The following is a 25,981-nucleotide window of genomic DNA, read 5'->3' on the forward strand; positions in this document are numbered from 1 at the left end:
AGAGAGAGAAGAAAGAGAATGCAGAGAAGAGGAATGCATCGTTTTTCTGTCCTCTTAATCTTCGATCTTTTTGCGCTTTTGATGCTTGGAACGACGAGAGGAAATGATTTTGATGGGACAATCGCAAGAACGAGAACGAGGACGAGAACGAGGAAAGGAGGAGGATATGTCGATGATTACGATTTTGATGCTACTGTTGATGATGATGCACGCTTTGGTGGTGGCGTTCAAGGCTGGGCGGCAGAGTCATCGGAAAGGAATTTGTATTCGCTTTCATCATCAACAACAAGACAAAAATCGAGAAGAAAAAGCACCTCCTCCTCCTCCTTCTCGGTACTACAAAACGCTCGAAAATCGGACGTGAGATTGCATCCGTATCCTCACGTCGTCATCGAAAACTGCTTACCTGATGACGTTTACGAAGAGCTCGAAAAATTTTACCCGAAGCACGAAGATATAGTGCAGATTGCCAAACCTGGGAGGACTTCGATTGCCGCGAACACGAGAGTCGATTTGCGAGCGTCGATGGTGTTAAGTAGTAAGAAACAAATAGTATCAAAAGCGTGGGAGGAGTTCATCAGGTATCACTCCAGTCGAGAATTTTACGAAGAAGTCATCGATTTATTCGGGGAGGAGGTCTTTACAAAGTATCACGGCAGATTGGAGGAGAAATACGGACTTAAGCTGCGAGAGATGGAGACGGAAGTTCGGTTGATGAGCAGAAAGAAAAATCCAGCTACTGTTACTTTGGACGCCCAGATAGGAGTAAACACGCCGGTGATAAAAGGCCAGAGTCGCGTTCGTGGATTACACGTGGATAATGCGCACGAATTATACGCGGGATTGCTGTATTTTCGCGACAAAAATGATCCGGCGAAAGGGGGTAATTTGGAGGTGTTCGAGTGTTTACTTGGCGCCGGCGCGTGCGAAGAGTATAGCGAAGCGGAAAGATGGAAACACAGAAAGAAAATAGGCTGGGACGTACAATTTAAGAACTCAGGGGATTTCAAGTTAGTCGCGGAAGTTCCGTACGAGAAGAACCAATTCGTGATGTTCATTAACTCGAATTCGAGTTACCACGCGGTCAGTCCGAGAAGTGCGAGTGCGTATCCCAGGCGGCTGATAAACATTGCTGCGAATGAGTATTACAAGAAGGAGAATTAATTAATTCTCAGTATTATGTGACAACTTTGCGCGCAAAGAGTTGAGAAGCTGTTTTAGTTGTAGTAGGTAGTGTATAATAATAGCATGCAAAATGAAAATGCATCATAACAACGGAGCGCGAGCGATGGTAGCATTATCGTCGGCGTCGTCTTCATCATCTTCATCATCGTCTTCATCGTCTTCCTCATCCTCTTCATCCTCCTCGGAACTTCCGGCGAATTTCATCGCGCCTATGAACCCATAGACAATCAACGCGCACCCGCAAAACATTGCAAAAATACCTCCAGTCGTTCGCGTCCACACCTCCTCGTCCGCTCTCACAAACAAAAGCTCGGCAACCGCCGAAAGAGGGATTTGTAACAGCAAACCGATGGAAGCGACCGAGGCTCCGAGCTCGGCAACCCCGACGCACCACAAGTATTCCGCCAACGCGTTATCGATCAGGCCTTTCAAAACAATCATCCCGCCACTTTTGTTCATGGACAATATCGATTTTCGCATCGTACATAAAACGATGACGAACGCGAACGTGCCGACGCTCGCGAGAATCTGTCGCGATTTCGAATCCTTGATGGCGGCGAGGAGCTCTTTCTTCGCCTCCGTTTTCATCTGCCGTCGTCCCGTAATTTCTTCTGCTGCTCCTTCATTTACCTCTGCTGCCTCTCTCTCTCTCTCCTCGTCTTCTTCGTCTTCGTCTTCGTCTTCCTCCTCCTCTTCCTCGCGTTCCTCGCGTTCCTCTAACAACACGCCGCCTACTCTATTATTCCTAGAAAAATTTTGATTGCTACTCCTACTCCTATTCTCGTCGCGATGACCGTCGCTCACTTTCACCGCGTTCAACGCGATTTCCACCTCCGTGGCGTAACCGGCGTAACACACCGCGCTCGCTAAAATGAGCAACACGCCCCACGCGGTGTCCATGTTCACAAAAGAAGAATAACTGTTATAACTATTATTTTCGTTCCGGGTTCTCGGCGAATCCTCGTCGCCGCCTGCAGTCATACCCGAAGCACCACCGAAAGTGGTCTCATCGTCCGCGACTGCCGTCAAAACCACTCCTATTGCGACGAGTCCGAGTGCTTTTAAAAACCCGTTCGAATCTCTCACCGGTTTTTCCAGCCCTCTGTAAATCCCAAACACGTACGTCAACGCCGGCGCGACCGAGGACAACGCCGTGTTCACCGTCACCGACACAAACTGTAAACTCTTGTTGAAATAAAACTGCGCGAGAAAGAACAACGGAGGGACGATGACGTAGCACCTCAACGCTTCGTTTTCGCGTAAAAACGATGATATTCCTCTCGTACTAACATTACTTTCCTTCCATTTCCGGAACATCGCGTAATGATGATACCTTCTTTTCTTCTTCTTCTTCTCTGCGAGATGATAAAAGTACCCTTTCATCTCCACCGGCCAATAGACTAAAAACAACGCGTTAAACAATGCCGTCAAAGTCAACGGATCCCCAACTCTTTCTAAATCTTTCACTATAAACGACGCGCACACCCATATCGCGGAGACTAAAAACACGGCCAGGTACCCTCGCGTTTTCTTTCGCATCATCTTTGTCATCATTTTCATCGTTTTCATCATCGAATTCGTCAAAGAAGTCTGATGAGTAGTATTTCGATGACGACGACGAACGTTTCGACTTTTACGATTTCCCTCTCCCGGTCCCTCGTCGTCGAAAACGAGTTGGACTTTTGTCTCGGTATTTGTCGTCGTGGTTTCTTCTTCCTCCCTCGTCAAAGAAGAAACTTTGCCTCGATGTCGAGACATCACAGAAATAACGATTTTGATGATTTTTCCTCGTTTGTGTCAGTTTGTTTGTTTTTCGCAAATTTTTTTCTAACAAAAAACACTTGTCAAAAAACGTCAGAGTTTCAAAGCGACAAAAATTTATACATTTAGTAGAGAGTGTTAGTAGTATAGAGTAGTATATGTTGCAACGCGGCACACTCTTACTGAGAGACCAATCACAACGACAACGACAACGACAACAACAACAACCTTTGAGAAGAAGAAGAAGAAGAGGATTTGGTGCGATGATGCGAAGGTCATTTCTTCTTCTCTCATCGAAAACGACGACGATGATGTCGACGACGGCGACACCAACAAAACCGTTTGAATTCATTTCTTCTTCTCTTTCTCTTTCTTCGAACATTTCTTTTTCAAGAAGACTTATAGGAGAAGAAGAACAGCATCATCGTCATCGTCATCGTCGCAGGGTGGTTCCTCCTCCGTGTCATCATCATCGTCATCGAAAAGTGAGAACGTTTGCTGCTGCGTCTTCATCATCCTCCGACGACGATGGAGGAGGAGGAGGAGGAGGAGGAAACAAATCATCAACTTTCGCAGAAGAAGAAGAAGAATTCTCATCAGACTCGAACATCGTCGACTTGGAACTGCACGTGGAAGCGAGACAGTCCTATCTGGCGTACGCGATGTCCGTGATCGTCGGGAGAGCGTTACCGGACGTGAGAGATGGATTAAAACCAGTCCATCGACGCATTTTGTACGCCATGCACGAGTTGAATTTAGATCACAACAAACCGTTTAAAAAGTGCGCGAGAGTCGTCGGGGAAGTTTTGGGGAAGTTTCACCCGCACGGGGATCAGTCGGTGTACGACGCGCTGGTGAGAATGGCGCAAGATTTTTCCATGTCCGCGCCGCTGGTGAATGGACACGGGAATTTTGGGAGCATGGACAACGATCCGCCGGCGGCGATGAGGTACACGGAGTGTAAACTCAGACAGTTGTCGCAAGATATGCTGCTGAAAGACGTGGAGATGGATTGCGTGGAGTTTGCGGATACGTTCGATGGGTCGCAACAAGAGCCGATGGTGTTGCCGGCAAAGCTACCGAACGTGTTGATTAATGGGAGCACGGGGATTGCGGTCGGGATGGCGACGAGCATACCGCCGCATAACTTGATGGAAGTGGCGGACGCGTTGGTGGTCTTCGCCAGAGCGGCGCAAAAAGGAGAGCAAGTGAAATTGGAAGAGTTGTTGAGAGTCATGCCAGGGCCGGATTTTCCCACCGGTGGGGTTATATTTGCCGATAATAAGGACGCTAATAATGATAATAATAATAACGACAAAAACGATAGTGGTAGAAGTACTAGTAATAGGAACGCGCTGAGAAATTTGTACCGCGACGGAAGAGGCGGGGTGACTTTGAGAGGCGTGGCAGAAATTGTACCAAGGACAAAAGTTTCCAGCCGGAAAAGAAGTGGGAAAACGGCAAAGAAAGACGATAAAGCAGCGGCGGAGAAAAGTCTGGACAGAGATATCGTCATCTCGTCGATTCCGTATATGCAAAACAAAGCGACTTTAGTGCAACAAATCGCGGATTTGGTAAATAATCGGCAGATTGAAGGCGTCGCGGACGTGCGCGATGAATCGGACCGAGACGGCGTCCGCGTCGTCGTCGAGATGAAGAGAAGTGGTGACGCAGAAGCCGTGCTGAATTCGTTGTATAAAAGGACAAAATTGCAGGTGAAAGTGAACGTGAACGTCACGGCGCTCGTCGGTTTGACGCCAAAAGTTTTGGGGTTGATGGAAGTGATGCAAGAGTTTTTAGATTTTCGCATCGATGTCATACGTAAACGCGCGATGTATTCGTTAGAAAAGGATCGAGCGAGAATGCACATCGTCGAAGCGCTTCTGACGGTTCTCGAAGATACCGACGCGGTGATCAAGATGATCCGAAAATCAAAGGACGGGAAAGAAGCGATGGAAAATTTACGAGAAATGAAGGGACTGACTACGGTTCAATCGGAAGCGGTTTTACAAATGCCTTTGAGGCGTTTGACGAGTTTAGAATCAGGAAAGCTCGTCGAGGAGCGCGATCAGCTTTTGAGTTCTATCAAAGGAAATCAAAACCTACTCGACAACACGTCGGCGGTGATTGACGTCGTTTGCGAGGAAGCGTTGGAGGTGAAAAAGAAACACGGCATCCCGCGAAGAACAACAATTGAAACCGATACGAGTTCATCGATTGAAGTTGAGCACGAAATACCAAACAACGATTCGTTGATCATAATGTCCTCGCGAGGGTACATTAAGAGAACGAGACCGGAAACGTTCAAAGCTCAACGAAGAGGGACGCGAGGGAAATCAATGTCAAAATTGAAGGGGTCGGATTCCATCGCGAAAGTAATGCACGCGAAAGATTTAGATCGTGTATTTTTCTTCACCGATAAAGGGAACGTTTTGACGGTGAGAGCTTTTGACATTCCCGAGGCGTCTACTACTGCGCAAGGAACGCCGTTTACTAGATTTGTCGACATCGATAAGGGAGAATCGATAACTGCCATTTTAAGCTTAGAACCTTCCGCTTTGATGAAGAAGAAAACGCCGAATGAGCCGCAAGAAGGAGAAGACGAAGACGAAACCTTCCTGGTCATGATTACGCTTAACGGCGTGATCAAGAAAGTCTCCGCGAAGGAATTTGCTAGCATCAAAAGAAATGGGAAGAGAGCGATTGCTTTGGACGAAGGCGACAAGTTGAAACAAGTTTTAGTCGCCAAAAATGGTGATTCCGTTTTAGTTGGCGCCACAGACGGTACGCTGATTCGTTTTGACGTTGACTCGGTGCGAAAGTTAGGCAGAATGTCCAGAGGTGTCCGCGCGATCTCTTTGAAGGAGATCAAATCGTCGTCGAAAGAAGCCTCGAAAGCTAAAGGGGTAGAGGAGGACGACGACGACGAAAACGACGACGACGACGACGACGATTTCATAATCCAAGCCGAAGACGATGAAGATGACGAAGGCGATGATAACGAAGAAGAAGAACAAGAAGAAGAGAATGACATTCTAGATTTTGGTAACGACGACGATGAACCTTTGGTGGCGTCTGTGGAACATTTTGAAGGGGGCGCGGCGAAAGTCGCCGGTATGGCGATCATTCAAAAATCAGAAATCGATCGCGAAGGACCGTGGGTAGTATTCGTGTCTGAAAAAGGTCGCGGCAAACGAGTGAAAGTTTCCGATTTTAAGACGCAAATCAGAGGTGGCGCGGGGATACGAGGCATCAAGTTTAACAGCGGGGATTCTTTAGCTGCTTTTGCGTTGATTGGGAAAACGGACGACGATTCGATAGAAGAAGCTATCATCGTTGGCTCGCAGCTCGGCGTCGCGAACAGATTTCAATGCGCGAGCATACCCGAGATGGGAAGATACGCAAAAGGAGGGACGCTCATGAAACTCAAAAAAGAAGACGCGATCAAAAGTTTTGCCGTGATTCCGGCAGCCACCGCGGAATAGGAAGACACATATTCGTCGTTACGAACGGATTTAATTTAATAATAATAATGATAATAATAATATAAACAATAACACTGCATGATGAAGATGTGTACATGTAAAAACAACTACATGCCTTTGGCTTTAGCCAGTCGTAAATTTCTGGCGTTGAAGTGTTGACCGACTCGGTCGTAACCGACTAACGATCTCATGGCGAACAAGATGGTTTTTTCGTTGAACTCCATCTTATTTTTATTGTTCGCGTCGCCGAAGTGCGCCGGCGTGCCGTCTAAAACGATAAAGTCCCGGTTGGTGCCCAGACCTTCGAAGGAGGCGCCGCCGCAATCTTTGCCCACGATTAACTCGTACGCGTCTTTAATCGCGTTGAATTCCGCGACGTCGGCGTCTGGATTTCTGTCTGGATGCGCGGTGGCGATTAATTTGCGGTATTTCGCTTTGATCTCCCTCGGCTCTTCGTTCGCGGTGGCGCCAATCTTCGCGTACGCTCGATCCAACGCGCCGTCGTCGCCGCTTCTCGCGGCTAACCCGTCCACGCAATTTTCAAACGACCCCCAATCTTCAATCCCATACTCCAACTCTACGTGTTCGATATCTCTCAACGGTGCTCCGGCGATGTTAAACGCCATCGCGCAAATCTCCGTTTTCCTCCCCGGCAACATCGCCGTCACCGCCGGGACGCCGTCGATTTTCTTCGGCTCGTTCGGGTTGTCGTCCGTTTCCGGCATATCCATCCCGAGTTTCTTAAACGCCATGGTCGCTTCCAACGAAACGCGGTCGGCGACTAAGATCTCCGCCACCGGGAGCCAATCCGTTAACAGCGGTAAAAGTACGCTCTCTCCTTCGCCGCCTTCGCCGCCTCCTCCTCCTTTCTGTCTCACCGAGAGCACGTATTCTCTCGCCGTGTCTCTCGTCAGCGAGAAATCTTTCTGAATCTTCTCGTACCTTCTCCCTTCGCTGGAAACGATCGCGCGTAACTTTTCCGACCGTTGCTTTCTCAGCTTATCCTTTTGTTGCTTGGACATTGATGTTTCTTTTTTTAATCCTCCTCCCGCAGCGTTGTCGTCGCCGTCGTCGCCGCTCAATTTCGCCGCCCGTTTTTTCGCTCGAGACTTGCTCGCCGCGCATAACACGTGCAACTCACCTCTTTTCCCGCTATTCGTAGTATTAGTATTCGTAGTATTACTCGTCCTAAAAGTCCGCAAAGACGACGAAGAGCCGTTCGCCAAGAAGGATGATGACGATACAAAACTCGCCGCCGCAAACATTTTATTCAATTCGTCAAGTGGAATAAAAATGAAGAATTTGGATAGAATTGACCTTTTTTCGGGGTTTTGATTGAAAAGACGTTTCAGAATACAAAAATATATACATCTTCTTGGAGCTGACGTAGTACAGAACAGTATTCAAATCGCTATCGTTATCTCGTAATCATTCATTCTGTTATTAATATTAGTATTATTATTCTTTGACGTCATCTTTCTCGTCGTCGTATTCGTGCGCGTTTCTTCCGTCTCGAACGGCGTTGGCGACTTTGCTTCGAGCGGAACCGTCGGCGTATCTCGTTATGTGTTGTAAATATTCCTCCCAGTTTGGTAAAGTGCGCGAGACGTCGTCTCGACTAACCATATCGCGCAACCATCGCATGTATTTGCGCAAACCGACAGATTTAGCGGGGTCGATTTTGAACCTTTCGTCCCGGTGGGTTTCAAACACGGGCAAGCGCCACGCCCAAGGGAAGAGCGTTAAATCGACTAAACCCGGCGTTTGGCGACCGTTAAAAAACCGTCCTTTTTCGCGTTTTTCGCCATCTATCATCACATCGTCATCATCTACTAAATGCGTCGCAAACTTCTCGATCGCCTTCTCAATCTCTCCGAACGCTTCTAACTGCTCCGTTTCCTCTTGTCTCACCAACACGGAATAGTATTTGCTACAAATAGTCTTGGCGACGAAATCCGCCATCACCCGTTCCTTCGCGCGTTCGGCTGCCGAAGACGCTAATATCGGTTCCTTACCTCCGTTCACAATCTCGTCTATGTATTGTATGCACACGATCGATTCCGTGATCACGTTGTTAAACTCGTCTTTAATCGTCGGTACCATCCCGAGCGGATTCGCTTTTAACAAATCTGGCGATTTGTAGTGGTACCAATTCTCGTGTTTCGTCTTAATCTCTTCGTTCGTTTTGCTTCGTTTCTCCCACCCTAAGGATTCAACCCATTCGTACGAGAGGAAACCGCGGTGTCGTTCTAACGCTAACGTCGCTCTGTGTGCGAATGGGCAGAACCACGCGGAGTAATAGGTCATTTTTGGTACATTTTTTAAAGCTTCTGCTTCGCTTTCCTTCGCGATATCTATCGCGCTTTGGATGGAATTTCCCAAAGAAGACGACATGTGACGAGTCTGTCCGGGCGACAGGCACTTGAAAGCGTTCGAAAGCAACCGCGATTTCATGATTATATCCTCCTCTGCTACACGTTTTTGTTCTTCTTTTTTTTGTTCTTTCTCCTCTGCCTCCTCCTCTGAACCGGTTGGTGTTGTGTGCATGTATTCGTGTTGTGACGCGAAAATGTGAATTCAATTAAATTTTTGTATTTCATCTAAACTACTTGTTCATCTTCATCTTCTTCTTCTTCTTCTTCTCGTTTGCTTTCGTCGATTTCGAGGACAACAGCGCAGACGCTTTCGTTTTTGTTGCTTTTGTTGTTGTTGTTGTTGTTGTTGTTGTTTCTCGTCCTCGTCGTTTACGTCGTCGATTATTTCCTCCATTTCCGTTTCTCTGCGTTCCTTTCGTCTTCACGGGAGAAGCTGTTTTGTTCCTCGCTGCTTTTCCCTTCTTATTCTCGCCGCTGCTGCTTTGGTTTTTCTCCTTCTTATTCAGTGCGACTAACGCGGCTAATTGCGTGCGCCTGTCCGCCATCGGTTTGACTTTCGCGTCTTGCTTCTCCTCTTCGTCCCCGTCTAAAACGGCGTCGCCGAACAAGTCGCCGTTTAATTTCACGTAATCCACTTTCGTTCTTCTCCGAGGTCCTTCTATGATGATTGCCGAATCGCTGCTGCTACTACTACTGCTATTTTCGCTATCATCGCTAGCAGATGATGATTGCGGAACTACCGCTGACCCGGAGAGCGATTCGTCGCTGTCGTCTTTACCGTCGTCTTTTTCATTCTTCTCTTTGAAATCTTCGTCCTCGGATTCGTCGCTCGGCCACACGTCTTCTTCGTTCTCGCCGTGTAAATGAAACCGCGAGGTCCCAGGTATTATACCTTTGTCGAACATGTCCTGTTCTTTTTTAAACACGTCCAAGTGCGTGCACGTTTCAATGTCTAACCTTTGATCGTAATCCAAATTCAGATAGTAAATCACGTCCACGCGACAATCGCACAGAGGACACAACCATCCTTCGTCGCCTTTCGGTATATCTTCCGGTTTCAACGGCGGTTTCACGCATTTCATGTGATACGCCAAATCGCAGTACCCGTCGCAAAACACGACGTCGTTCTCCTCCTCGTTGCACTCGCCCGATCCGCACTCGCAACACACCACGTCCTCGCATTCAATCTCCCCATCCTCATCTTCTTTGCACTTGAACTTCTCCAGTTTCTTCTCGTCGTAGTTTAACTTCTCAAACAACTCTCTGACTTTCAACTTCCGGAAGAAAATATCTTCCCGTTTCTTCGCTAACTCCGCGATTGGTTTCAACTTCTCCTGATTCGACGAGCGCCATCCGTCGAGCGTATACGTGTCCAAATACGCTTGCGAACGTCGCAACGCGCTCAACTGCACGCAAATTTGCGTTCGCGCTTTTTGTACTCCCTGATGATGTGTATTGTAATGATGATGATGATGATGATAAATGTGTTGTTTTACATTAGTATTACGAGAGAGACATCCTCGCGTACATCGAGAAAAGGAGGCTGGTTAATGAAGTCTCTCTCTCTGAAAATGTCTCGAGACAAGACTCGAAAAACAAAATTCAAATTCACAAAAAGCGCAGAAAAGTTGTTTTTGACGACGCGAACGAGGATGATGATGATGATGTGCACATCCTTACCTCCGCTGCTTTTAAAGCGTCTTCGTGTTTTGAATCGTTTTTTGTGTTCCTCTTTTTTCTCTTCTTCTTCTTCTTTAGTATCGTCCTCCGTTCTTCTTCTTCTTCTTCTTCTTCTTCTTCTTCGCGCGGTTGTTGGTGTTTTTCCCTCGTCGTCAGCCTTCTCTTTCGCCGTGTCTTTACCATCGCGTGTCAGTGTTTTACGCAAAAAGTCGTACTCTACTAAAGCGAGAGAAGAAAAGAGTCTCTCAAAAATTCTCTCTTCTTTCTTTCTTTCTCTCTCTCGAAACGCGCGCGCGAATGCGAGTGCGGTCTGGTGGGTAAAGCAGTCCCCTAATACGGAACTCCCCTAATTCGAAACCCTTGACTCTGTGATTTAGGGTGTAACAATTTAGGGTTTTGTACAACCCTAAATGAGAATATCTCTTACTTCTGTAAACTCTACTCTACCGACACATAAACACACGACGCGAAGCTTTAATAAATAATTGTATATACGAAAGAAGAGGAGGAGGAGCGCAGAAGAAGGGCGTTTCTTTAGTATCGCGCGCTGCTGGTAAAGGCGTTTCTTTCTTCTTCGCAAGAGTGTTGGTGTGTTGTACTTTCAACATCATCATCATCATCTAATCTAGAAAGAGATGGTTTTGAATGATGGAAAAGAAGACGACGTGATTACGATTGAGATTTTGGACGACGATTCAGACGACGACGAGGAAGAAGAAATAGAAGAGAAAGACGGGAAGAAGGATGCGAAGATGAGATCGTCGTCGTCGACCGAAGAAGAAGATGATGAGGACGAGGGAGACGACTTTTACGTCGCGCAACATCATCGACAACAGAAACAACAACAACAACAAAATGCAAGCTTTAAAGAGAAAGAAGAAGTGAAGAAGAAGGAAGAAGACAAAGACAGTAAACTGACGACGACAACGATGGTGAGCGATGGAAACGCGTTTACCAGTACTACGGATGCGGTCGCGGCAAAGACGACGATGGTAAAATCATTATCGGAAAAAGAAGAAGAAAAAGAAAAAGGAGATGATGAGTTTGCTAAAAAAGCGCCTCTTCTGTTGGCAAGTCCGCAACCGAAGAAAGCTCCGGCGAATGTTCCTTCTCCTGTTCCTCCTCCTTCTTTGCCTCTTCCTCGAGCTCCCGTCGTAGCGCCGCAACCGGCGCAACCGGCGGCTGTTCCTCCTCCTCCTAAACCGACGAGTAAACCGAAAAAGAAGAAGCGAGAGTTGCGAGAGATACCGGAGGACCATCGCGGGAAGCCGGTGACGTATGAAATCGACTGCAAGGAGTTGTTCGCGAAATCGTTCGATAGGAGAGAGGTTTTGAGAGAGGTTTTGGAGAGGAAAGGGGTGGCGTATTCCTCGTCGTCGTCTGCGAAAAATAACAAGAAGAAAGAAGCGGAAGGAGAACATCTAGAAACAACGCTCACGCCAAAAGAAATCGAAGAGTTGAATCTCATCAAAAGGAAGGCGTTGTTGGAAAACGACGAAACGATTGAAAAAGCGGACGTAGAAAACGTGAAGGAGTTGGTGGAAGATTTCGCGTCGTTTTTCATCGCCACGTTTGATGAGAAGAGGAAGAAATGGGCGAAGAAGTGCTTTCGCGAAAACGCAAAGAGACGAAAAGCGAAAGCGGAGGAAAACGCCAAGAATGGTAAGGGTATATTAACCGATGGGTTGGAGCGTACGTTTGAGGCACCAGCCAGTAACGCGGATTTCGAAAAAATGATGTTGGACCCGAAAAAGATGTCGATGGGAAAGAAAGCGGACGCATTGGCGGTTTCTGCAGCGGTGAACAGAATGCCGAAGTGCAGAGTGAGAGAATCTGCGTTTGGCGTGACAAAGACGGAACGAGAAATGATGGTTCCAGCAGTACGAATTCGGCCGGTGTCGAACGTGCCGGAATACAGAGCTTACACGTACTCTGTCCACGAAAACATCCGAGGCTCGGAAGAAGAGAAGAGAAGAAAGTTGCTCATCTCTGATCAGGACGGCGAATACCGAGTCGCGAATGAGAACGATTCCGATTATAGCGACGAAGAGGAAGACTTTGAAACCGGGGAAGAACAGTACCCGTGGCATCGACGGGACGATCTTTTACTTCACTCGTGTGTTAAGTACATCATCGGTGAGAGCTCGAAATTGGACGAGTTTCTCATTCAAGAAGTTTCGGAACCAGCCATGGCGGCGAACGGTAAGGCAGCGGCTGTTGAAGAAAAAGAAGAAGCCAATCCGAGTAAAATCGAAGATACGACGAACGAAACGACGACGAAAATGGAATTCCAGGATTTCGCGATAACTGGCGATGAACGAGTAGAAACAGAAGAGAAAGATGAAGAAGTAGAGGTGAAGAAAGACGCGATGGACAAAGAGGAGGACAAAAACGGAAAGGAGAATAATCTGTCCGACAACGACAAAACGAACACTGTCGCGACGCAAACGAAGAGGCAATACACCGCAATCGATATCAAAGCTAAGCAAATATTCGAAACGACGTTGTCTACGCTCGCCTCGTACATCACTGGTGTACCACCGGTCAACTTTATCGCCTTACGCGTCAAGTTACTTCGCGATCAAGAGAGTGGTATTCGCGACATTGCCAAAGACATAGAATCTGCGCATGACAAGAATGCAAAAAACAACAAACCTACCAAAAAGAAGAAATCGGCATCGACTTCTCTGCCGAAATTGAAAACGATCGAAGCGATTGCGAAAGAAGTCATCAGCCGAGAATCGATCGACTTCTTGCCTCGAAGGTTGCATGAGTACAAGAATATGGAAGCCGCGATGGATTCCTTTCGCACGTTGTTTTGTCCAAGATGCCACAGTTATTCGTGTCAAATTCACGGCAACGGCCACTTACCAAGTGTTGGACGAAGGATTCTTACGAATTACAAACCCGAATGGAATAAAGGGAAAATAGGGCACCCAGGAGGCCCGCAACAGAAAAAGAAGAAAGGGTACGTTCCCGTACCGGGTAGAAGAGCTGAACGCCACAGGAGTAAGGAGACCATCGATGCCAACGCCGATGCCAACTCCCCGGCTGACATGGATGTCGACGATACCAATAACGATAGGAAGGAAGATGGTGGACAAATGCACACTGATATCAACAACAATGCTGATAGTAACGAAGAAGGTGGAGATAAAGAAACTCCTCTCAAGTCTGATCCGGAAGCAAATTATTTAGCGCTTGCGAAACCAATAGATCCGTGCCGGAGTTCTCAGTGTTGGCGTTCGAACGAAGCATTATTCGCACTAATGAAAAAGTTGCAACCGCCATGGCTTCCTCCGTCCGACCGCGTGTTTTGCTCGCCGATTCCCGCAGAGAATAACGATAAGGCGATCGACCCGATGGATATTTCCGAGGCGGTGATGGCAGATTTCCTCTGCAGAGATAAATCCATCACCGACGAGAACTTATTGTCCATCGCTCAAAAGTTGAAGCACAGTACAAAGTGGGAAAATTGGGTCGTCGAAGCATTCGACAAATCGTTGGATATTTTCGAAGATTCCTCGAATCCTTGCGCGGTGGCGGGCTTCTTAGAACCGTGCGAAACGAAACCACCGTCGTGTAAAATCGTTTGCGAAGAAATGCTCTCGATGTTTTGTGAAGATATTTTGGAAAAAAGAAAGGAAGACAGAGCAGCTGAAGAGGCGAAAAACGAGGCGACAGATGGTAACACAACAGTGGTTGATGCCACGACAATGACGATGGACGCTAGGAAAAGAAAGGGATCAAGACTGATTAACCGAACGTGGGAAACGCAAGCGGAAATCAAACAACTTGGTAACAATCGACACCGACGAAAAGCCGCCAAGAAGGCACAAAATGTTGGTTATCAGGGTACAGTCGCAAAAAGTACAGTCGCGCGAAGAAAAGAAGCTTCTGAAGGCGACAAAAACGCTTTGTGGTGCGAATACGAGCCGTGTAATTGCGAAGGCGGCGTCTGTACGGACGAGTGTCCGTGCTCGGTGAATTGGAACTTTTGCGAAATCAACTGCGGGTGTGGCGCAGATTGTCGCAACGCATTCATCGGATGTAATTGCAAAGGTGATTGCACCAAAGCGACGTGCCCGTGTAAAATGGCTGCCAGGGAGTGCGATCCAGACAAATGCGCCGAGTGCTGGCCGTCGGTTCGAGATTTTTCGAGACGCAAGAGAGAGCTGGAAGGCATCACTCTCGATACGGAAATCTTTTCCAGCGATCCAAAATTGGAAGGTATCACCGAAGTTAACGTGAAACGCAAGCACGAAGACAGGAAAGCGCCGTGTGAAAACATGAAGCTCCAATTGAAAGAGCACGCGCACGTTTTACTGGGCAAATCTCCAATCGCTGGTTGGGGTGCCTTCTTCGGCTGCGATGCAAAAAAAGACGATTTCTTGGGAGAATACGTTGGTGAGATGATCACGCACGGCGAGGCTGAAAGGCGAGGGAGCCAATACGACCAAACCAACTCAAGTTTTTTGTTTAACTTGAACAACAAGTGGGTCTTGGACGCTTATTCGAGAGGAAACAAGTTCAAATTCGCGAATCACTCGAAGAAACCGAACTGTTATCCCCTCGTGATTTACGTGCGCGGGAACCACCGCATCGGCATTTACGCTAAAACAGATTCCAAATTCGGCGACGAAATGTTCTACGATTACGGGTATACGAAAGACATTATCGGAGAAGCTCGCGTTTGGGCGCACGACGACGATCAGCAAGACCAAGGGAATTACCGAAAGTAATAATTCTGAAATCATCATCGTTCACTTCGAACAAAAGGTCAAATCACCTAATTTTACGGCTTTGCAATCAAAACTTTCTTCTAATTGCTATTGCTATTTCGTCCGCCTCCTCTGCCTCTGCCTCCTCGTCCGGGCGAGGATCCTCGTCCTCGTCCTCTGCCACTGCTGACACTGCCATCGATCCAGGGTGGCGCGTTCGAATTTCCTCTTCCACCTTCGCTATCGTAAAAATTTCTTCTCACGACTCGTCGTCGGCGTGAAGAAGAATCCTCGTTTCTGAAGTCGCGGTCGTTATTATTATTATTATTATAGTTAGCATCGTACCCGTTCGAAGCGTTGTTGTTGTTACCGTATCGACGCGGAGGTCTGTTGATACTTGGGCCATTTCCATCGATTCCTCTTTGATTGTAGTTTTCGTTTCTCGCGCTCATGGAGTGTTGTTGACGGTTGTAATATCCTCCTCCTCCGACCCTCCTGTTGTTATTATTAGGGGAAAATCGGTTATCTCGAGGGGTGTAGTAATCGTCGGATTCAATCGGCATCCCTTTTTCGTCCGCAATTATGTTCATACCTCCGTCGCCGTGCGTTTGCATGCGTTCTCTGGCGACTTCCATTACTCCGAGAGGAGATATTGGCAGGAAAGTTAACTGCGCTCGGTCTCTTTTTGCGATGGATTCAAACGCGACTTCGACTTCGCGTCTCGACCCTTCGTCTTCCATATCGATTAAATCAATCATGACTAATCCGCCAATGTCGCGCAAACGCAGCGTTTTGGCGACCGTCTTTGCCGCTTCTATATTGACGCGACGCGCTAGCTCCTCGTTATCCACGCCTTCCTTTTTCATGACTGATCGACCGGCGTTCACGTCGATGGCGGTCAGCGCTTCCGTGCGTTGAATGACCAAATGTGCGCCGGGAAGTTCCGTCTGGTCGAGCCATATGACTTCTTCGTCGAGAGATTCCACCGCGTTGGCAATACCGAGGTGTTGAAATAATGCATTTCTTGAGCCACCATAGTTATCGTCGTTGTTGTTCGTGCTACTTCCAGCGGCGAATAAAACCACCCTATTGATGATTTCTTTCGAGGCGCCGGCTCTCGTGAGATCGTCCACAATTGCCTCATACGCACTCGTCGTGTCCACGTACAACTTTGATATGCGTTCGCCAAACAAATCGCGCACTAAAACTTGCTCACTAGTCGCCGAATTCAATAATCGTCTTGGTTCCAAGTCTGGGTAATCATACGCTTGCTTTGCGGATAAGTTCAAATGTCCATCCATGCGAAATTTCTTTCGCATAAAGTCGTTTTGGAGGCTGGAGGATTGTTTCACCAGTTTCTCCGCGGTAGTCTTCACTGAATTCCAATCGTCTACGAGACGTTTAATATCTAGCTCTAAAGCGTCCTGCGCGACGCCAGCGGCTTCGGTGCGCATGATCAACGCCGAATCGGACGGGCAAACGCTCAAACCAACCGATTTGACGTATTTACGCGCAGGACCGATGAGTTTGCGAGAAACGTACACGCCTTCACCATCCGGGCACAATACTACATTTCTACCAGGAAGCGTTGGACGGGCCGAAACGCGCGGGCCTTTGTTGAATTGACCGAGTCGAGTGACTTGGACGACGATTGGTTGTCCCTGTTCCCATTTCGTGGCGCAAGCGCCCCGAATGTCCTCTTTCGAGACGCCGAATTTGTCGCGGATTTTACGAATTTTTTCTCTCTTTCCGGCCTCTGGATCGTCGCCAAAGTCTTCCTCTTCTTCTTCGCCGTTAGCATTTGACGTCTTCGTTGTTTTTGGTTTCGCGGCGTTACTCTTCTTGTCATCTTCATCCACGCTCACTTCAAAATCATCGCTATCGTCGACTTCGACTTCTTCCGCGCCGAATAAGATTTCCCTGCCATCCTCCCCATCGTCTTCTTCTATCCATTCCTCCGTGATTTCCCCAGTTTCTTCGTCCACTTCGATGTCGTCCATTTGCCCAGCTACACTCGCCATGAATTCGTCCGATTCAAAGTCTAAAGCGTCGTTAGTTGGTGCTTCCAACGCGAGTTCGACGGATTTCATCGCCGCGAGTTCCATTTTGATGACGGACAAATCTAACCGCCACCGCTCCAAGGAAAGCAGAGGTATTTTATCTCTTTCTTTGCTCTGACCAGTTTCATCTTCGTCGTCACCACGAGTCGTCAAATGACTCTCAGACGCCGGCGAACGCCCGCCGGCGCCTCGCCAGGACTCGGAAGATCCAGACGCCAAGGTATTCTTTCGCCGTTCTTCAGCAGCCGCTTCTTCAGCAGCCGTGCGCGCGCGATTTAATAAGCTCTTCTCTTTACTCGGCGAAGGCCCACCACTTCCGTCCCATAGATCGCCCCATTCGCCGCTCGTCCACCGTTTCTTTGTCAGGCCAACTTCTGATGTAGTCGATAAATCATCGTCGTCGTCGTCCTCACCCTCCTCCTCGTCGTCGTCGTCCTCCGCGCTCCCGTTGATCGTTTTGTCATACTCTTCTTCAAACAAATGTTTTTCTTCCCACGCTTTAATCAATTCGGATGTCTTCATCAACTCTTTCAGTTGCTTCTGCGAACATTTCGCAACCGCGTCTTCTCCGTACTCCTCTTGTAACAGCTTCAACTTCCTCGCTTTTCGAAGTAAACCTTTTGCTCTGTTGACTTCTACCGGCGCGTGCGTTCCGTCCGGTCTATCGACCCAATCAATTTTTGTTTTCCAAGCCATGGCTGGAGAGTCGACACCTTTTTGCAATAAAGCATACGGTGGGCCTTTTCCGGTTAAATCCACGAGCAGCGCGTTCATGCCTTTCATAACTCGCGCGACCGTACCGATGTACACGTCTCCGACGCGCATGCCTTTACCAACTTCCGTGCCGTGTTCGGACCAAATTTCGACGAGTTCGCCTTCCTCTAAAACGCCAATCTGTACGCCTCGACCTCGAGATTGATCGGCGGCGGAATAGACGATTTCGGTTTCTAATCCTGTTTTGATGCCGCTCAAGTGCGACCCGGGACTGTAGCCTAACTCAACCGCTAAATCGTTGCTCAGCGCTGCCGCGTCCTCTTCTTCGCCTTCTTCTCCTCCTGTATCTTTGCCATTAACGTCGTCGTCGTCGTCATCATCTTGACTCTCTGTTGATAATGATGATGATTTCGCTTTTGCCCCTCCTTCTCGTGTGTCGTCGTCGTCGTCGTCATCATCATCATCATCATCATCTTTCGTCGCCTCGACGACTTCTTCCTTCTCTCCTTCCTCCGAGGACTCGTTCATGCCTTCCATTTGCTTCGCCGATGGTTTCTGACCATCCCACGCTAACCACGCCCCGCCAGTTTCAATTTTATTCTCCGACGCTTTTACTTCCACTTTCGCCGTGGAACTCGCGGTCAATCTCTCGTCGTCTATCGGCCAATCGACTGTTATTTCGTATTTCACGCATCTCTCCGGCAACTCGACGTAAAACGACTCCCCGGGAGACCACTGGATGACATTTTGAAACTGATCGAGCAACACTAATTTCAACTCGGTTTTACTAAACGCCGCATCGTCGGATAAATCAATCTTCCCGGTCCATTTCTCCGCATCGTTCGGCGTTTGGACGAGTTGCAAACACTCCCGAGAGTCCCATCCGCCGAAAGCGTCCAACGCGCCGATGACCGCCACGCGTTCTTCATTCGACGACGTAAACGAAGATGAAGAAGAAAGAGATTCGCCGTATTCGTCGTATCTCTTGTCGTCCTCGGCGTTTTCATCGTCGTCCTCCTTACCATATTTGCCACCACCGTTATCATTGCTAAAACTACTCCCTTTCCCTGTGCTTGTGCTGTCGCTATTGCTATTCCTCCTCCTCGTCACGGTGATGAAAAAAGCCACTTTCCCGCTCCGATTCGGTCCATCTCTCGAACGTCTGCGTAACCCTTTCGAGCGAGCGACGTTCGTGATTACCAATTTTCCTCTCTGTTGTTTACTCCTCTCATTATTAAACCTTCTTCTAAAAGAAGTATTATCGTTCGATGAAGAAGATACAGAAGAAGAAAACACTTCGGCGAATCGCATTTCTCTCTCTCTGTTGTTGTTTTATCCAACGCAGACGAAAATGATTCCCCAAGAAAACTCTTTCTCTCTCTCTCTCTCTCAAAATACAGAGGAAAAGAGAGACCACCGAGAAACGATGTGCTCAACAACAACAACAACAACAGCAGCAACAAAAAACTCTCTCGTCTCTCTCGTCTCTCTCTCTCGACTTTTCTTCGAGAATAATGTAATGAATGCGAGGAGTAGATAGAGAGACTCAATGGCGAGTAAAAATTATTGTGCGATGAAATAATTGTTTCAATTTTTCATTTTTGCAAAGACAGAAGAAAAAATCAACAACAACAAACAAGAACAACACAAACAAGAAACAACAAAAAAACAAGAAAAAAAAAACACAAAAACAAACCTCTTTTTCTCTCTCACAAAAACACGTACTCACACACACAACAAGAACAACAACAACTCGCTCCGCGCTTTGCTTTTTGTAGAGCGAAAACCACGAAGAGTACTAATGACGACGACAAAACCGAAGAGAACACTTTTTGAGTCGTTTACGACGAGTGAGACGAAAAAACAGCACCATTTCTCTCCTCGATTAAAAGGAGGGAAAGATTCGGATTTATACGTTGCGATTGGTGTCGTCTTGATGATGTTTTTCTTGGCGTTTATGATCGCGTGGTGGAACAGCAACACCTCTTCGAGAAGAAAGAGCAAAGTGCGCTGAGAGAGAGAGAGATGGCGACGAGGAGGAGTTTTTTTACGACGACGGGACGACAACAACAACAAATCGGTGGTTTAAGAAGAAGAAGAAGAAGCAACAGAGTTGTTGGAGTGAGGAACAACAACAACAACATCAACAAAAATGTGTTTGACGAATCTTCGACGACGACGGAAACGAGTAGCAATTATGAGGAGGATAACGAAAGAAAGAAATTGAACGTGGCAATTGTTGGCGCGGGGTTTGCGGGGTTATCGTGCGCGTATAACGTGATACGACGGTGTAGTAGAGGCGAATTTATCAGTTCGACGAAGAGTAATAACGATGGCGTGAACGTGACGGTATTCGCCGCCGAACATGCTGGTCAGGGCGGCGCGTCCTCCATCGCCGCGGGGTTGTTACATCAAAGAACGCCGAAAGGGTCAAAAATGCCGTACGGTTCCGTCGGGTACGCGAAGACGTTGGAGATGTTGGAGAAGTGTCAAAAGATTGAAGACATGATGGTCGATCCGGATTTGAACGTGAGCGGTATTGATTTTCGGTTCAGCGGCGAGTTGAGGGACGTGCAAAGAGGGAAGATGTTTAGGAATGTTGGGTGTTTGAAACCGGCGAGGACGGAGAAGGATGCGATTGGCATCAGGAAGAACGTTTTGAATACTGATAATAATACTAATGGTGAAGAAAAAGAAGAAGACGCGATTCGTTTTGTCGAGAGAGAGGAAATCGAGGTGGATTTGCTTCGATTACGAAACAAAGGAGAAGAAGGAGGAGACGAAGATGAAGATGCGAACAAGGAAAACAACATCAACAACGCGTGTGGATTTTTCGTCGAAAATGGCATCGTCGTGGACGCGCAAAGGTATTTGGAAGCTTTAAAAGTTTTGATTGAATTCGAGGCGGCAAAAAACGCGCACGCGAACGTTTCGTTCGCGTTTAAGAAGCGACGCGTGGAGAGTCTCGAGGAGATTGCGAACGAGTCGTTCGACGCTATCGTATTGTGTTGCGGCGGTGAAATTCTACGAGACGGCTTTCTCGACGACTCCACGAAGCGAGAACTGTTCGAAAAAGTGGGAGGGACGTTAGAGCTCCAAGCCGGCCGAGCGCTCGTGTTGGAACGCGAGAACTGTTTCGTTCGAGAAGACGAAGAAGAAAAAAAGTGGGAAATGCCGGGCATTCTCGGATCGCACTATCTCTCTCCGTTTCAAAAAACCAAAGCGATGTTTGGACCGACGAAAGAGAGAGGCGAGAAAGTGAAACCTGGAGATGCCGCTAAAGCTGGGTATTACTCCACGGAAGCCGCGAAAACTTCTTTCCCAAACACTCCGGAAACTATCGATTTCTTGTTGCGCGAATTGAACGAAAAAGTGTACCCTAAAGCGACGACGATTCAGACGACGACGAGCAAGAAGAAGAAGAATTTCTTCTCGATCAAAGACATCGATACCGTCGCGTACGGCGTCCGCGTCAACGGAACCCGTACCCCCGCCGGCAGATTCCCGAAAATCGTTCAATTCGATACTCCAACAACAACAACTAATAAAAGCGACCAAGATCATCATCCTCGAAGTCGTTTTCTCCCAAAAAAAACATCAACGACGGTAAAAAAAGTACTCGCGGTCACCGCCGTCGGCGCGAGAGGTTTGCTCTACCACGCGCTGTTAGGCGAGTGGGTTGCGGCGGCGCTCGTTTGTAACAACGACTTTGGAAACCACGCAGTAGTAAACGTGGAAGACGTAAAAAACGAAAAGAATAAAAAAGACAACGCCAAAGAGTCGTTCGAAACCATCGTTCCCGAGGCGTTTCGTTAGTCAGAGTAGTACGTGCAATAGCAGATATAGTAGTCGTCTCGTGCTTTAAATCGCGTTTCATGTTACTAAAAGAATACTATTAGTTTACTACTCCTACTCCTCGTACTCAGAGCAAAAGATATTTGATGAAAGAAGTCGTCCTTCACTCGTCTTTTTTCTTTAAAAAATTTGACCAAAAAAAATCGTCAAAAAAAACAGTTCAAAACACCACTCGAAAGAAGAATTAAAAAAAGAATAAGATGGAGATTCATCCGTTCCGGTTGAAGCCCGGTCAAGTGCGCGTTTTGCTCTTTGTTTGTATCGCGTTGTTCTTATGAACGACATCTGCTACTGTTGCTTTTCGTTGTTGTTGTTTTTAGTCGTATGAGTCGTTATGGTAGTATTCTCTCTCTTAACATCATCTCTTTTCATCCGTTCGAGATGATCAAATTCATCCGACGGATGACATCGCTCGCTTCTTTCGTCTGACGCTTTCTCTCTCTTAATCTGTGCGTGTGTGTAAACAAAATACTATTAACAGGACGTGAAAAAAGAGCTGGAATCATTCTGCCAGTTGAAAAACATCCAAGCCGGCATCGTAATCACCGCGGTAGGGTCGTTACAAAAAGCAAAGATTCGCTTGGCGTCGTCCGTGCAAACGAACACGAACGAAGTCGCCGAACTGACCGAGGAACGGTTTGAAATCGTCTCCATGACGGGGACGTTATCCGCGAAAAACGGGATGCACGTGCACGTGGCGGTTGCAGATGCGAACGGAGAAGTGTGCGGAGGACACATGTTAGAGGGGTGCGAAGTGTTCACGACGTGCGAGATTGTCTTGGGCGAGTGCAAACGCTTCGCGTTTGAGAGACACGCGGACGTGAACACGGGGCACAAGGAGCTGGTGGTGGTGAAGAACACGGCGAGAGATTTAGAGAGCGAGTATTATTTAGATGACGAGGGAAGCGCGACGACGCCGACGGGGAAGAAGGCGAGGAGGATGCGGCAGATGCGGATGATGGAGATGGAGAGAGAGCGGTTGCAACAAGGAGGAGGAGGAGAGAGAAGAGGATTGTTCTCGAGGATAGCGGCGGTGATTGTGCCGCCACCGACGCCGATGAGGACCGTGAATGAAGTCGCGGACGAAGTGTAAGTAGTAGCTCTTATATTTTCTTGCTTGTAGTAATAACAATTCTTATTTAATTATAATGATATAATAATAGTGTACAATACAACGCGCGGCGTAGTTTTTTTCTTCGCTCATCAAACGACGGGAATGGGAGTCACTGGAATGCTCGCGTCGCCATCTTCCTTCTTTGAGTCTTCGTCGTTATCATTCGTCGCCGCATCTTCGGAAGAAGAGGGAGTTTTCGGCAACAACTTTTCGTCCCTAAATCCTTGGTTTAAGATGTCGATGTTTTGTTGCCCTTCGTATTTAAACGGCCTCTCGCCCAAGACTTTGACCAAGTCGTGTCTTTGCAACACCTCTTTATCTAACAACGCTCTCGCTAAACTTTCGACGACGGCTTTTTTTTCTCGAACTAACGCGACCGTTCGCAGATACGCTTTATCTACTAACTCTCGAACTTCCTCGTCAATCATTCGAGCGGTGTCTTCGCTGTACGGCGATTTGAAATCGTTGTCGCCTTTCGGAAAGGAGAGTAAACCAATCTTTTGGTTCAAGCCGTACACCGCCGTCATGTTGTACGCCATTTTCGTGACTTTTTCGAGATCGTTTTGCGCACCCGTGGAGATTTTTCCAAGCATGACGTCTTCCGCGGCGCGACCACCGAGCGTCATGCACATCATGTCGCTTAACTGTTCCGTGGTCGCTAAAACGTTTTCATTCGGGAGGTATTGGGCAAACCCCAAGGCTGCGGAACCTCTCGGGACGATGGAGACTTTTAACAAAGGCTCGGCGTGTTCCATGAACCAACCGACTACGGCGTGACCAGCTTCGTGATACGCGACGGTTTCTCGTTCCACCCGAGAGATGACTTTTTCCTTCTTCTCTAAACCAGCGATGACGCGATCGACCGCTCTTTCAAAGTGTTCCAAGACGACGAATTCCGCGGCATCCCGCGCGGCGACCAACGCGGCTTCGTTGCAGACGTTGGCAATGTCCGCGCCCGCAAATCCAGGCGTTAACGCGGCTAATCGTTCCGAATAATCCGCAACCGGTCCATCTAACGTAATTTTCTGTAAATGCACTCGAAAGATTTGCTCTCTACCTTTCACGTCCGGTCGGTCGACGGTAATTTGTCGATCGAATCTCCCCGGTCTCAACAACGCCTTATCTAAAATGTCCGGACGGTTCGTCCCTCCGAGAATGACGACGCCTTGAGTCGACCCGAAACCGTCCATCTCGACTAATAACTGATTCAACGTGTTTTCTCGCTCATCGTTGCCGCCGGCGAAACCACCTCTTCCTCTTTGTCGGCCAATCGCGTCGATTTCGTCGATGAAAATAATCGAAGGTTTTTGCTCCTTGGCTTTGGCGAACAAGTCGCGAACTCGCGAAGGACCGACGCCGACGAACATTTCCATAAAGTCGGAACCGGAAATAGATAAGAACGGAACGCCAGATTCACCCGCCGTAGCTTTTGCGAGTAAAGTTTTCCCAGTCCCCGGCGGACCGACTAAGAGAGCACCTCGCGGGATCTTCGCGCCCAACTTTTCGTACTTTTCCGGTGATTTTAAGAAATCGACAAACTCCATGATTTCCCTCTTTGCCTCGTCGCACCCGGCGACGTCTTTGAACATCACCTTTGGCGCGTTTTTATCCAATGTCGCGATCGTCGCTTTACCGACGTTAAAGATACCTCCACCCGGTCCACCACCACCACCGCCCATTCCACCCATACCGCCAACCGCGCCTCTGCGCATAAAGTACAACCATCCCGCTAAAATGGCAATCGTCGGCAACGCGCGCAAGATTTCGCCTTGCCAGTACATTTCTGAGACGTACGTCACCGGGACAAATTTCGACGATTCCACGCCCATGAGTTCTTGAGCTTCTTCCATTTTCCGTTCAAACGTTTCTAACGAACCGATGTTGAAGGAAAACTTGTGCGTTTGTTGATTCTGTTGTTGTTGTTGATTTTGTTGTTGTTGATTTTGTCCAGCGGTTCCGAAACTTCCTCCGGAATCGAAGCCATCCACGACGGATCCTCCACTCGTGTTCGACAACAAGCTCGCTCCACTTTTATTCTTTAAGAAAACCTTCGCGGTGGATTTATTCGACACTTCGATTCGATCGACCAATCCTTGCTCCAACAGTTTCGTCTTGAATTCTTGAAACGAGATTTCTCTCGCGTCCGATTGCCCGGCTCGAGAGAAGGACACCCCCAAGCCGAGCAAAAGAAGTAAACCTAATTGCCCGGCGACTTGCTGCGACTGCAAAAGCTCCGCGAACGATTTTGGCTTCTCATCGCTCTCGTTGTTGTTGTTGCTCTTCTTCTCGCCGCCTTTCTTATTATTATTATTGCCGCCGCCGGGAGGCGCCGTGTTCCCGGTGCTCCCGTTCGAGTTGTTCGTACCGCCGTTACCATTACCAAGTTTACCATTCTTCGACGCTTTTAAAAGCTGGTCCGCTTTTGCCGCGTTCTCCGCGGCTTTTTTCGAGGCTTTTTCCGACGACGACGGAGAGTTTGCGCCGCTTCCGCTGAATCTTCTTTTCGTAGTCGTCAAAGTCCCTCCTCTCTTCTTCAAAGCGTTCCAAGAAAAAGAAGAATCTCTTCCGGATGAGAAAAGCAACAATCGTTTCATTGCCCCGAGAGAGAAGGAACCACCGGGAGACGACAAAAACGATTCAGACAACGCGTTTTTTGTTGTCGTCGTCGTGGTAAAACACTTCCTCCCGTTGTTGTTGTTCAAGTTGTTCATCTTATTCGAGTTTACGAAGATTTCATCACGAACGACTCGAGATGACGACGTAGACGCCTTTGAGAAATTCTTCCCAAACAAGAACAAAGTCTCCCCGTGAGTGCTTTTAAAAAACGCATGAATAAAAGAGTTAGTCTTGCACCGCATGACGACACCGTAGAAACGACTTAAAAGTGAGGAGGACTTTATGAATCAATCGTAAGTAAAGTGTGTTGTTGTCGTGTGCTTTTTGCACCAATATCTGTTGCAGTAAATCAGTTCTACACGAGAGAGTAAAAAAGCGTGGATGGAAACCCGATGAGTTTAGGGTTTACTATCAA

General features: G+C 47.8%; 11 protein-coding genes across 11 annotated transcripts; 5 read left to right on the forward strand and 6 right to left on the reverse strand.

Annotated features, from left to right (window-relative positions):
• Positions 1 to 18: 18 nt before the first annotated feature.
• On the forward strand, positions 19 to 1,164 carry Bathy12g00450 (predicted protein; the record flags this gene model as incomplete). The annotated part of the gene is made up of 1 exon (XM_007509679.1): positions 19 to 1,164. The coding sequence occupies one exon, from the start codon at positions 19 to 21 to the stop codon at positions 1,162 to 1,164; it is 1,146 nt and encodes a 381-aa protein (XP_007509741.1).
• Positions 1,165 to 1,266: 102 nt separating this feature from the next.
• Bathy12g00460 (Drug/Metabolite transporter superfamily) lies at positions 1,267 to 2,943 on the reverse strand (the record flags this gene model as incomplete). Its single annotated transcript, XM_007509839.1, has 1 exon — positions 1,267 to 2,943. The coding sequence occupies one exon, from the start codon at positions 2,941 to 2,943 to the stop codon at positions 1,267 to 1,269; it is 1,677 nt and encodes a 558-aa protein (XP_007509901.1).
• Positions 2,944 to 3,257: 314 nt separating this feature from the next.
• Bathy12g00470 (DNA gyrase subunit A) lies at positions 3,258 to 6,431 on the forward strand (the record flags this gene model as incomplete). The annotated part of the gene is made up of 1 exon (XM_007509868.1): positions 3,258 to 6,431. The coding sequence occupies one exon, from the start codon at positions 3,258 to 3,260 to the stop codon at positions 6,429 to 6,431; it is 3,174 nt and encodes a 1,057-aa protein (XP_007509930.1).
• A 107-nt stretch (positions 6,432 to 6,538) lies between these two features.
• Bathy12g00480 (predicted protein) lies at positions 6,539 to 7,696 on the reverse strand (the record flags this gene model as incomplete). Its single annotated transcript, XM_007509704.1, has 1 exon — positions 6,539 to 7,696. One exon carries the CDS (start codon positions 7,694 to 7,696, stop codon positions 6,539 to 6,541), a length of 1,158 nt encoding a protein of 385 aa, XP_007509766.1.
• A 193-nt stretch (positions 7,697 to 7,889) lies between these two features.
• On the reverse strand, positions 7,890 to 8,978 carry Bathy12g00490 (predicted protein; the record flags this gene model as incomplete). Its single annotated transcript, XM_007509849.1, has 1 exon — positions 7,890 to 8,978. One exon carries the CDS (start codon positions 8,976 to 8,978, stop codon positions 7,890 to 7,892), a length of 1,089 nt encoding a protein of 362 aa, XP_007509911.1.
• Positions 8,979 to 9,036: 58 nt separating this feature from the next.
• On the reverse strand, positions 9,037 to 10,669 carry Bathy12g00500 (predicted protein; the record flags this gene model as incomplete). The annotated part of the gene is made up of 2 exons (XM_007509710.1): positions 9,037 to 10,248; positions 10,487 to 10,669. The coding sequence occupies 2 exons, from the start codon at positions 10,667 to 10,669 to the stop codon at positions 9,037 to 9,039; spliced, it is 1,395 nt and encodes a 464-aa protein (XP_007509772.1).
• Positions 10,670 to 11,121: 452 nt separating this feature from the next.
• On the forward strand, positions 11,122 to 15,228 carry Bathy12g00510 (the record flags this gene model as incomplete). Its single annotated transcript, XM_007509766.1, has 1 exon — positions 11,122 to 15,228. One exon carries the CDS (start codon positions 11,122 to 11,124, stop codon positions 15,226 to 15,228), a length of 4,107 nt encoding a protein of 1,368 aa, XP_007509828.1.
• Positions 15,229 to 15,308: 80 nt separating this feature from the next.
• On the reverse strand, positions 15,309 to 19,292 carry Bathy12g00520 (ribonuclease E; the record flags this gene model as incomplete). The annotated part of the gene is made up of 1 exon (XM_007509785.1): positions 15,309 to 19,292. One exon carries the CDS (start codon positions 19,290 to 19,292, stop codon positions 15,309 to 15,311), a length of 3,984 nt encoding a protein of 1,327 aa, XP_007509847.1.
• A 714-nt stretch (positions 19,293 to 20,006) lies between these two features.
• Positions 20,007 to 21,797, forward strand: Bathy12g00530 (unknown protein; the record flags this gene model as incomplete). The annotated part of the gene is made up of 1 exon (XM_007509789.1): positions 20,007 to 21,797. The coding sequence occupies one exon, from the start codon at positions 20,007 to 20,009 to the stop codon at positions 21,795 to 21,797; it is 1,791 nt and encodes a 596-aa protein (XP_007509851.1).
• Positions 21,798 to 22,036: 239 nt separating this feature from the next.
• On the forward strand, positions 22,037 to 22,929 carry Bathy12g00540 (conserved hypothetical protein; the record flags this gene model as incomplete). Its single annotated transcript, XM_007509796.1, has 2 exons — positions 22,037 to 22,072; positions 22,318 to 22,929. 2 exons carry the CDS (start codon positions 22,037 to 22,039, stop codon positions 22,927 to 22,929), a joined length of 648 nt encoding a protein of 215 aa, XP_007509858.1.
• A 110-nt stretch (positions 22,930 to 23,039) lies between these two features.
• Bathy12g00550 (predicted protein) lies at positions 23,040 to 25,808 on the reverse strand (the record flags this gene model as incomplete). Its single annotated transcript, XM_007509821.1, has 1 exon — positions 23,040 to 25,808. The coding sequence occupies one exon, from the start codon at positions 25,806 to 25,808 to the stop codon at positions 23,040 to 23,042; it is 2,769 nt and encodes a 922-aa protein (XP_007509883.1).
• Between the last annotated feature and the right edge of the window lie 173 nt (positions 25,809 to 25,981).

This window comes from Bathycoccus prasinos (assembly GCF_002220235.1).
Source record: "Bathycoccus prasinos genomic : Chromosome_12".
Classification (NCBI taxonomy): domain Eukaryota; kingdom Viridiplantae; phylum Chlorophyta; class Mamiellophyceae; order Mamiellales; family Bathycoccaceae; genus Bathycoccus; species Bathycoccus prasinos.